Raw genomic sequence first — 12,073 nt, 5'->3', positions numbered from 1 at the left:
CCATTTAGTGGACTTTCACATACAGAAATCAAATCTCTACTCTACCTTGCCCTACTCCAGGGGGGCTTTTTGATCTCAGAGGGATATCTTCATTATGCAAATTTAGGTAACTTGAGTAAGGGGTCTTTGGCTTGTCTAACTACTGATACCCATGATACTTGGTGGACTTGATGAGGGGGACTACACAACACGCAATAAGTGACAAGAGCAAAATCACAATCCTCAGTATCACTTAAAGGAAACCCTTCCAATCCCCCAACTACAAAGTAAAGGATATAGCGTCCACTTCTGAGTTTCTCTTGGGTTCCCTGGACAGTCCTTCAATCTCTTCAAGTGCATGGGTAATGGATCCATAGGGGGCCATGTCATCCGGGATGTATATGCAACAAGCCACTCCCACCATCTTACAGACCCTCCCTTCTCAGCAAGGATCATGTTTAAAGCCATGCGATACTGGAAAGCATCTCGGATATAATTCACATATAATTTTTATCCGTAATTGATTACAATAAAAACAGTTAACCCAATCGATATTTTGCTCATAGCTATCTGTGGAATAATGGACTCTAGACCTGCCCATATCTGATTGTGGGCCTTGTACTCATCTGGGACCCCACCATGGTGCTCCCACTGTATCTATATAAACGTTGTCATCTAGGCGGGATTCTCTACCTTATCTTTATGTGCTGGACTTTTTTATGGCTTCACCAGATCCCCCAGAGGCCAGTCACTAAAAGGGTTAAAGGTCTGCATACTCAAATCACATAATTATGTTTCCATAGTTTATGGGTTTGTAAACAGGCTGGTTCTCCAACAGGCAGCATCATCCTCTACTCTGGGCTCTTCTCCTGTCGTGGTTCTTACCTGGACGGCCATCTGGGACATGGTGGACTTGATGAGGGGGACCACACAACACGCAATAAATGACAAGAGCAAAATCACAATCCCCAATATCACCCCCACTTAAAGGAAACCCTTCCAATCCCCCAACCACAAAGTGGTTTCTCTTGAGTTTCCTGGACAGTCCTTCAATTTTTTCAAGGGCCTGGGTAATGGATCCATAGGGGGCAATGTCATCCAGGATGTACATGCAACAAGCTGCTCCCACCATCCTAGAAACTCCTCCCTTCTCAGCAAGGGTCATATTCAAAGCCATTTGGTTCTGGAAAGCATCTGGAATATAATTCCCAAATCTCTGTTGATTACAATAAAAACAGTTAACCCAATCAACATTTTTGCTCATAGCTATCTGGGGATAATAGACTCTAGACCTGCCTATATCTGATTGTGGGCCTTGAACTCATCTGGGCCCCCCTCCCCCTTGATACTCCCACTGTATCTATATAAATGTTGTCATCTAGGTGCATCTCTCTTAGACCTTCAGAATCCTTTTGGATTTTCTGCCTTTTCTTGGCCTGACTGTCCTATCCCCACAAATCCAGTACACATTAGACACTGCTAATACAGGGTTACCTGTGCTGTCAACGTTAAAGAAGGTCATTCCCGTCTTTCTGTTAAGGGTGATCTTAACTAAATAGAGGGCAGCAGGAAGGCACTCGAGCCATGGGTTCCCAGTTTCTTCCACGGCCTCCTGGATCTCTAACTTAAGAGTGCAGTTCAGCCTTTACCTGTCCAGTGAAGTGGGTTTTGCGACCGGACTGTATGGTCTCTGGAAGTCCAAACCTGCAGAAAAAGTTTCACTCACCAACTTCTTGGCTGCAGCTCTGGCAGTAGCGTTGGTAGTGGGAAAGGCTTCTTGCCACCATGGAAAGAGATCAATGCACACAAGCACGTATTCCTACGTACCACTTTTGGTAGCTGGATAAAATCCATCTGCAGTCTCTGGAAAGAATACAGCGGTTTGGGTGTCACCATCTGTGGGGTCTTTACCACCTTACCCGGGCTGTGTCCGCGGGCTACTTTACTTACTGTCGGGTGCAGGGCTTTGGGCAGGCACACCCTCTCTCCCAGCATCCAGCTCCCATCGGCATCTGGGCTCTAGCTTTCCTCCACACTTATTTCTCTTCTGATGACACTCGGGCCAACAGGGACTGAAACACCTGTGGATCAAATTTTCCAACTCAGAGCTCACTGCTGAGACTTCAGGACAGTCTCTGGGTTCCATCTGTGCAGCTGCCTTCTACCACTGCCTTCTACCCTGTCAGCCACATTGTGTGTGCTTTTACTTTTACTATCCCCACTTCTTGTGGAAGTAAGACAGCATCCATGAGCTCTTCAATTAGCGTGCCATGTTTAAAGGGGGTCCCTGCAAGAGAGCATCCATGAGCTCTTCAATGAGCGTGATATGCTTAAAGGGGGTCCCTGCACAGGTGAGGAAATCTCTAGCCTTCCATATGGGTTCATAGTCATGTTTAGACCCCAGAACTATACCTTGAGTATAGCTGTTTGCCCTTTTACCTTCCGCTGGGTGTAGCACTTCCCTGCGTGCCGTCAACTCCACCTCCTGCGCTGACCTGTGTGGAGGGAGTGGTTCTGCTTTTACTACCTCATGTGCGCCACTGACCACTGTATATCTAATGTAGAACAGTCAGTCTTCTCCTGCTGACCTGGAGCCATCTATGAGAAAAAATTCCAGATCTCGGCTAAGCACCCTCCCCCATCACCCCTCTCTGAATCCTGTAAGACTGGCGACAAAATGAAGGATTCAGAGCTGTGCACCTAGTCACTGTCTGGCCATGGCTCAGATGCTTGGGCATAGCTACTGACACATGAGGGGCTCCCCTCACCACTAAGTCTAACCGGGCCTGATAGTGGGCCACTGGGGAGGCCACCATGTTCCTGGGCTAGGATACCTGTGGCGTGGCCTAGATACTCAGTGCAAAACAAAATAAAATGTTTGGTCCAGTGTGCCTAGGACCGGGGCAGACAGGATTTGCCAGCTTAAGGCTGTGGAATGCATCATTTGCCTCCTAACTAAGGGCAAATGGGGAAGAGGCAATTTGTTAATAAAGGGGCAGCATCAGGCTAGAGGCAGCAGACCTTATCCCAGGCCGGCAGTAGCTGGCCATTCCTAAAAGCATGTGAAGAGGCTTAGGGCCTCAGGGCAGGGGCATATTCTGGACTGCCAGCTTTCTTTCCACTGTCAGGTATCTGCCTGTGGCAGAGAAGCAGTGGCCTAGGAAGACCACCTTCTTTTGGCAGTACTGAAGCTTGTCTTTGGAAGCTTTGCAACCCTTCTGGAACAGAAAACACATAACGTCAATAGATGCATCCTGGCAAACCTGAAAAATGGAGGCACAAAACAGTAAGGGGAGGTCTGCCATTCAAATCCCTGTTAGGGCCGTGAAGTACTGGCTGGGTAAATTTTACCCTTCTTGTGGGAATCTGAAAAGGCAATCTTCATGTAGTAGCACAGAGAGGAAAACTTTAGCTAAATCAATAATAGTAAAGAATGTGGCACTCTTGGGGATGGCTGCCAGTTAGGTGTGTGGGTTAGGAACCACTGGGCTTCAGTACACTCATTGGCAGCTTGGAGGTCATGGAGCATCCTACATGTATCCGGCTGTTCTTCAGGTTCGATCTTCACTGGGCTAGCAGAGGAGGAGTCCCACATCAGTTCTACAATGAGAGGAGCTAACTGTCTTGGGGTTGTGCTCGCTGATGTCCTCGTACGTTACCACCCCCCTTTGTCCCTCCCTGTCGGGGGGCGTCTCAGTTTCCTAGAATGTGGCCACTCACTTCAGTCCCTTCAGTAATGTCTCCTCCACGCTAGTTAAAGCACACCCACTTGGGTCTATTGACTGGTACTTCCGGAACTGTTGTTATTGTCACTTTGGCAGTGGTCTGTGAAACTACCGATCCTGGTCTCTGTTCCCCATGTCACAGTCTTATCAGTCCCTCTGTGCGTCAGTCTGGCAAAGATGTCTCTAGTCCGTTAACACCTTTGGTAACAACCCGTTACAAAACCCATGTGTCTAAAAGCTGTAAACAGTTTTCGTGGAACTCTTCCATGGCCTTTTACGTCTCCGCTTTATCTCATCTAGACATATGGGATTCTCCCTTCACTATCTCCAGACCAGCATTCTGTGCTACCTATAAAGTTCTGGCCAGACTGCAATATCTCAAACAAAAATCAGGTGCACTTCAGTGAAATGTTCGTGTTTTTAGTCAAAAAGAACAAAAGGCATAGGTCATAGGACTGGGGTTTGTTCTTGCTTAGTCTGTTCGTGGAGTACACAGCGGGACATCATCAGCACATTACATGGCATAAACAGGGCATACTGTATTCTTGTATCACAAGCAAATTCCTTCGTCTTTTTAGACTGTCCGAAAAGAACACTCAGACTTACAAGGTCACTAGCCCATAAGCCATGAGATAACAGACACAGCATTCCCAGCCAAAGCAGCCCAGACTTTTGGAGCCCCCCCGATCTCTCTTGTTTTAGCCTTTAAACTCCAGAAAACAGGTACCAAAGACATTGCAACACTTTTTAGTAATTTTTCTCTAATGGTCAGGATCAAATAAGTTTTAACTGGACCATAATAAACCAACCAACTTCCCACGCATAGAATCATCTAAGCAGAGATCTGGAATTAGGTGAAATCACCTGTTACCGGCTCTTATTCCAGACATCTGTCAAGAATCTCCAAGGGTGCTCAGCTGCTAAACTACAACAAAATCAGATGTTTTCTACAACTATTATCCTCAACCAGCCTTCATGGCTGCCAACAGAGTAGAGTAATAGGCAATGAACTTAAGGGACTTCATGGGAATATAAACTGTCCTAAGATGGCCACCGCTGTAGGATGGTAGGGTGTGTCATCTTCTCAAACAACCAGATACAGGGGTGGAGTCAAACAGGGTGCTGTTCTGCATTCCAGACACCATCTTTCTTTCTTTTTTTCCAGGGAAGAAAATATAATAATATCTCTTTTTTTTCTCAAATTCTCTCCACAAAAACTTGAACTTGAAATGTCCCTTATTGCCGGTCTCTTTTTCTTCAATGGGCAAGAGACTCTAAGTGTCTGTTTGCAAATCTGATCAAGTTTACTCACTTGTACATTCAAGAGATCATCTGACATCCCAAAAACTTCACTACTAAATTTCTTTTCATCACAATGCTACCAGCCCTTATGTTTCATTATATCAACTTTGCACTTTTCCAACAGTCCTACTTAACTCAACAACTAACTGTCCACTTACATCAAGCCAACCTTCTGTCTGTGCAGCTTTCCCTTCCCTGCTCTGAACTATCGCTAGCGTGCCAGTAGCTCCCTCCGGGAGGGCATTCTTTCTCTTCCGAAATCACAGCATAATTTTTCCCGAGACCCGTACCGATGCAGCTGCTCACCGGCATAAGGGCTGACCTTCAAGCTCACCAATCACCGGTTACAGAGACTTAGCTCACCGCATGTCAGTTACAGAGGTTTGTCAGAAGGCCCCCCTTAATGATCTCAATTTTGTCCAAATTGCTTGTCAAAATCCCTGACACCTGGCCTCTTTCCTGGCGGCCTGTATCAAAATCCCAGACACTTGTCCAGTGTCTGCTTTTCCCTGCTTTTCCTCTCAGTATCCTGTCTGACCTTAAAACGTCCTCCCTCTCCCTTTCTGTTCTGGCTCAGCAAGCGCGCTCACAACAATTGAGGCACTTCACATAATCACACGGAGAGTTATATAACAATTCGGACCCCAGCAAAGGACACCAGGTTTCTATATATATTTTACCCTCCATTCTCAGCTGCCCACAACCACAGTATCACCACCCCTCGAGTCACAGGCAAGCAACAGGTTAACATATGTAATCTGAAACTTAACGTGATCGTGGATTGATCAGTCCCAATTGGGGAGCAATGATCCCGAGGCTGCAGGTGGTGTCGGCATGAGGGGGCGTCCTGGTCCTGCTTCACAGGGATCTCAGCAGTGCTTCCAACTGTTATTGTAGGATTTAAGATATCCTCTTTATAGTTTGTCAATTGTTGTTTTAAATCAGTTAAATGCATTTGTGCATGGTCGCAAGGAAATGACTCAGACAACTGCTGATGCAAGACTTGCTAATGCTATCGCCCTGGGCAAAAATCAGCACTGCACAAGAATTATTTGTTCTATCAGTCTACAGTCATGGCCAAAGTTTTGAGAATGATACAAATGTTAATTTTTACAAAGTCTACTGCATCAGGTTTTATAATGGCAATTTGCATATACTACAGAATGTTATAAAGAGTGATCAGCTTAGCAGCAATTAATTGCAAAGTCTATATTTGCCTAAAAAATGAACTTTTTCCCCCAAAACACATTTCAACTTCATTGCAGGCCTGCCTTAAAAGGAGCAGCTAACATCGTTTCAGTGATTGCTCCATTAACACAGTTGTGGGTGTTGATGAGGACAGGGCTGGAAATCATTCTGTCATGATTAAGTAAGAATCACACAACAGGACACTTAAACAGAGGCTGGTGCTTGGCATCCTTGTTTCTTTCCTGTTAACCATGGTTATCTCTAAAGAAAGACGTGCAGTCAACCTTGCACTGCACAAAACTGGCCTAACAGGGAAGAGTATCGCAGCTACAAAGATTGCACATCAGTTAACAATCTGTCGCATCATAAAGGAATTCAAGGAGAGAAGTTCCATTGTTGCCAAAAAGGTTCCAGGGTGCCCAAGATGGACCAGCAAGCGCCAGGACCGTCTCTTCAAAGTGTTTAAGCTTTGGGATCGGGCTACCAGCAGTGCCGAGCTTGCTCAGGAATGGCAGCAGGCAGGTGTGAGTGCATCTGCGTGCACTGTGAGGCAGAGATTCTTGGAGCAAGGCCTGGTATTAAGGAGGGCAGCAAAGAAGCCACTTCTCTCCAGAAAAAACACCAGGGACAGACTGATATTCTGCAAAAGGTACATGGAGTGGACTGCGGAGGGCTGGGGTAAAGTCATTTTCTCTGATGAATCCCCTTTCCGATTGTTTGGAACATCTGGAAAACAGCTTGTTTGGAGAAGACAAGGTCAGTGATCCGTTCAGTCTTGTCTCATGCCAACTGTTAAGCGTCCTGCAACCATTCATGTGTGGGGTTGCTTCCCAGCCAAGGGAATCGGCTCTCACAGTCTTGCCTAAAAACACATCCATGAATGAAGAATGGTACCAGAATGTCCTCCAAGAGCAACTTCTCCCAACCGTCCAAGAGCAGTTTGGTGATCAACAATGCCTTTTCCAGCATGATGAAGCACCTTGTCATGAAGCAAAAGTGATAACTAAATGGCCCAGGGAACAAAACATAGAGATTTTAAGTCCATGGCCTGGAAACTCCCCAGATCTTAATCCCATTGAGAACTTGTGGTCAATCATCAAGAGACAGGTGGACAACAAAAACCAACAAATTGTGACAAAATGCAAGCACTGATTGTGCAAGAATGGATTGCTATCAGTCAGGATTTGGTCCAGAAGTTAATTGAAAGCATGCCAGGGAGAATTCCAAAGGTCCTGAAGAAGAAGGGTCAACACTGCAAATATAGACTTCATTAGACTGCATTAACTCCTTCTGTCAATTAAAGCTTTTGTTACTCATAATATGATTGCACTTGTATTTCTGTATGTGAAAAAAACATCTGACAAACACACATAAAAACGAGAGGGCAACAGATCATGTGAAAATATGATACTTGTGTCATTCTCAAAACTTTTGACCATGACTGTATTTAGAAAAGTAGGAAAAATTAGAAAAGAAGGAGCATACAAAGCATAACATATCTTTTTGATTGGAGAGTTTTTAGCTGTCTCATGTTGGCGTCACCTTTCCTGAAATTCCTCAGCCTCAAAGTTTTTTTAGGTGCGGTCCACGATGCTAGTGCCATCTTAAAATGTTTTCTCTGTACTTTTAGGAAAATAAGCAAGTAGAAATAACAGGACTTGATCTATCAGCTAGGTTTGCCTTAACTGTAGCCAATCCCCGCTCTGCATGTCAGCAGCATAGGAGACTCAGCTTGATGGGTGGGTGAAGTCAGCACCTGAATAGAAGTAGCCTCCTCCATAGCAGACCGGAAATCAGCCAGAGATAAGTCCTCCTTCCCCCCAGTGTCTTCCTGTCACACTCTGCCTTAACAACTTAGCTGCTCCTGCACACAGGACACTGAGGCTCTCCGTAGTTTGTCCCTAAAAGAGATACATGCCCTTCTGCATCATTACCACATATCTTCCCCCACCACTATATTTCTGCATTAATATGAGGTTCTGCAGCACCTGACATACGTATGTATCTAGGACCCAGGACTCAATTGTGGAGCACATCAATAATAAATGTGGCGCACATTCAGACTAAGCAGTAACGGCCCCTTTAGGTGCATAATTTTTTGTCTTGTCGGACACAGAGCTGCCTCGACAAAAAACTGGCGCAGACACTTTATAAATGTAAAATGGGGTTAGAAAACCAAGAAAAAGGCTGGCACGGCGCTATTATGGAGAGATTCTTCTGGTAAGTTTAAATTGTTTATTTAAATTTTATTTATTGTTTTGGAATAAACAATTTAAACTTACCAGAAGACTCTCTCCATAATAGCGCCGTGCCAGCCTTTTTCTTGTTTTTCTAACCCCATTTTATGCTTGTGCCACCGGTTCAGCCTTTGCATAAAGCGAATACCGGCAAGCTGTTGGGCAGCTTTGGAGTATCTCTATGCTCGATTTAAGCTATTTAAGGTGAGCGCGATTCTACTGTCCATACCCTCCCTCTCTATACATATCCCTCGGATATTTTAATTTCAATTTAATTTAATTTACTTTTTCCCATTTATCCTACAATAATACACGAGGCGATGAGGACACATGGCTCATACACTGATACTGAGCAGGAGCGGCCATACATCCTTGTAGGATTCTCAACACCATAATGGGTTTCCATTATCTTCTTCCATTATGAATAATAACAGAGACCAGCAGTAAATAGAAGCTTCTTCCCGACCACCATAATTTCTATGTTACTTATAACAGAAAAACATGCCACCATCTGCATTATTTTAACAGCTATTAATACAGTAGACGGGGTGTAAGGAAACCTTCTGCAGAGCTTCCATCTACTGCTGGTCTCTGTTAATCTCCTCCATAATAGAAAGAGATAATGGAAACCCCTATGTAACATATGGCCATATGGTTGGAGGCCAACATTTTGCTATGGGGCCCACTCATTCCTAGTTATGCCACTGATAGCAATTTAAAGCAGACACATGGAAAATGTTAGTTATCAAGTTATTTTAGTGATATCACTAACTTTCAATAAAGTAGAACTTTTTTAATTTGGAAAACATAGTATTTTTCAAAATTGCCAAATTTTTGTTTATTTCATAAATAAACATATTGCCTACATTTCTCAACCCACATGAAGTACAATGTGTCACAAAAAACAATCTTAAAGTCACCTAGACATCGTAAAGCATTCCAAAGTTATGACCACTTATAGTGACACGTCAGATTTGAAAAAAGGGCTGTGTCAAGGAGGTGCAAAATGGCCGTTGTTAAGGGGTTAATAAAAATGCAATAGGTGGATCCGATTTATACCCGGTTGCTTGTTTAGCTATTTAATGTTCAGTTGTTTGTATTTCTCAGTTATGTATCATGTAATTTAGGGGACAGTGTGATGTCAGTGTCACAGTGGATTTGCGCCTTAAAACATTTAAATTCCTCTCTTGCTACTAAGAATGCCTGGACTGATGACTGGCTTTGTACGAGCATACATATTTTAATACTTAGAAGTTTACTGCTACCATCAGCAGTAACCTGTAGACAATTAATTTAAATAGTTTATTTTTATTTGAGTTGTAATTTTTAACAATAAAACACTCAATCATATTCATGAATGTTTTGAATGGTATGTTGCTATCAAGTGAATGTTTTTTCAATCTACCTGGCAGGGGATAAACAGAAAACGATATCAATTAAACAATAATAATTCTTCATTTATATAACGCCTACAGATTACGCAGCGCTGCACAGTTTATCACATATATGGTACATGCCTTAAAGGTATATACCTTTTAAGTTTCACAATTTCAGTTTTTGTAGTATAACTACTACTGTCACTACCGCTACATTTCTTTCTTACATATGTTCTCCCTTTCTTTTCTCTAGAAATTAACGTTAATCCATGTCAATAGCAACCAGTGTCTGGATAAAGCTGCAGAAGAAGACAGTCAAGTACCCAGCATCAGAGACTGTAATGGCAGTCACTCTCAGCAGTGGCTTTTGCGTAATGTTACACTTCCAGAAAACTTTTAAGATATCTCATCACTGGCAAACAACTTGAGAAAATAAATATTTAATTAACTAAAGGAATTGACTGCTCTACCTCTGCACATGTAACTTGCACATCCGTGAGCATCCAGAGATGGGCAGGAAATTGTTTTCTACTCTTAGTAAAATGTAGGGGCACATAACAGCTAAGGTTTTCTGGGAAGCAGTAAAATAGCCCCCTGCTGAGGATGTGGAGTGGTATACCTTGTATCGGGACTGTGCACTCTGAAGCTTACAAGATGTATTTTTCAGGAGAGCTCAACAAAAATGCAAACTATCGTTTGTCCCCAGGAGAATGACCTATCTATATAGTTTGCTTCCACATGTCTAGCCTCAGCATTGGAATGCTCTAGAAGCTGTATGCCATGCTAAAATGCACTCTAAATTTTGATCACAAATGATATACACCATGTTTGTAGAGGACAGTGAACTGCAGATCCCCAAATAATACCACCAATTCATGTCCATTGTTTCTATATGTGCACAACATGGGGTTTAAAAAATTGCATATATCAGAAATACAACTTGGTATACAAAACATCAGGTTTATATATATATTTTTTTTATTTTCCTGATGGGCCTAATAATCACATTATTAGGAAAGTCAGTTTGGTTTGGTTTGTTTTTTGTTCTAAATCCTGATTTTTATATATGATATATATCCCCCCCCTCCTTCAGGTAGTTTCCATGTTAATGTATTTTCACCTTGCCTTCTAAAATTCGAGATAAATAATAGCTTACAAAATGTAGTGTTGTATAATGTAATTTATGTTGCAAATCCATGACTCTGATAAGCAGTCCAAAAAGCAACACGTATTTGTATTGCCCAAAATTCATACTACTGTACTTTTTTTTTTTTTTTACAGAGCAATAAATCTAGTTTGTTCTAGCCAAATTTCAGCTTTTTCTATAGAATAACGTTCTGAAAATGAATATAAAATTTAGCGATGATCAAATCGAACTTGCCGAATCAGAATTCCATCTGAACTTCAAGGAACTTCAATTTGTCACAAATATGTATTTTGTATCAGTTCATTAATATTAAATTGCCATGTGGTTTTAAGTGAAAGTATGTAACCGAGGAAATGGTACATGACATGGAGATATTCTAGTCACTTTAAATGTTTGTTCCTGTACAATCTGTCACTTATGCTTGCCGCATGAGTGTAGGGAAAAGCTGTGAGTGCAGCATGCAGGGAAAGAGAAGACTATAGGGACAGTTCACTTATAGAAGTCTATAGCGTTAGGGGGAGAGAAGAGGTATTGGAATTTTTTTTCTGGTTCACGGTACACGGTAAGGAAAATTCAAATGCTTGCACTATGTTTAATTTGTTATGCAGAACGCTGCGTAAAACGCAATCCATACGCTTGTAAAGCACAAAAAGTACCTTATATAGCCAGTTTCCTTGTTGTTGGCCATGTCTTTATATGGTTCCAAAGCTGCCTGCAGCCTTAAAACTGAACTTTTGCATGACGACCCAGCTAGAGGATTACCCCTTGACCTCTGCAGGGACAGAGAGGTTAAATGTCCCCCCCCCCCTCCTGCATCCCTCTCCAGTGTTCTTCCTGTCCCTACACAGGTCAGGGGGAAGAGAGGGTATCTCTCCTTCTCATCTCCTTTGAGAGTGGGGGAGGGGCACCATAGAGGTCCGTGCGGACTGGGAATTTAAAGTGGCCCTGGAAAAAATGTAAAAGTGGCCCCATTCTGTGGGCGTCATCAAAACAAGTAGGCGTGGCCATGTTATGTGGGTGGAGTTCCTAAACTCTACACAAACTGTTTATAGATGGTCTAAAACAACATGTACAGCCCAGCGAAAAAGACTCACACTGCCTCCCTTATACAGGAATAAA

General features: G+C 43.0%; 1 protein-coding gene across 3 annotated transcripts in view; it reads left to right on the top strand.

Moving 5' to 3' along the window:
- The window catches only part of GALNT1 (polypeptide N-acetylgalactosaminyltransferase 1), a 418,536-nt gene extending 407,425 nt beyond the window's left edge, over nucleotides 1-11,111 (top strand). For all 3 annotated transcript variants that reach the window (XM_072152986.1, XM_072152985.1, XM_072152987.1), the window contains one exon: nucleotides 10,061-11,111. In XM_072152986.1, the coding sequence (XP_072009087.1) occupies nucleotides 10,061-10,207 (147 nt within the window). In that variant the 3' untranslated portion in view covers nucleotides 10,208-11,111. The remainder of the gene's footprint in view (nucleotides 1-10,060) is intronic.
- Nucleotides 11,112-12,073: the final 962 nt, after the last annotated feature.

Source organism: Engystomops pustulosus, chromosome 5, assembly GCF_040894005.1.
Source record: "Engystomops pustulosus chromosome 5, aEngPut4.maternal, whole genome shotgun sequence".
In the NCBI taxonomy this organism is placed as follows: Eukaryota; Metazoa; Chordata; class Amphibia; order Anura; family Leptodactylidae; genus Engystomops; species Engystomops pustulosus.
The sequence above is the reverse complement of the archived record's forward strand: the minus strand, read 5'-3'. Positions and strand labels throughout refer to the sequence as shown.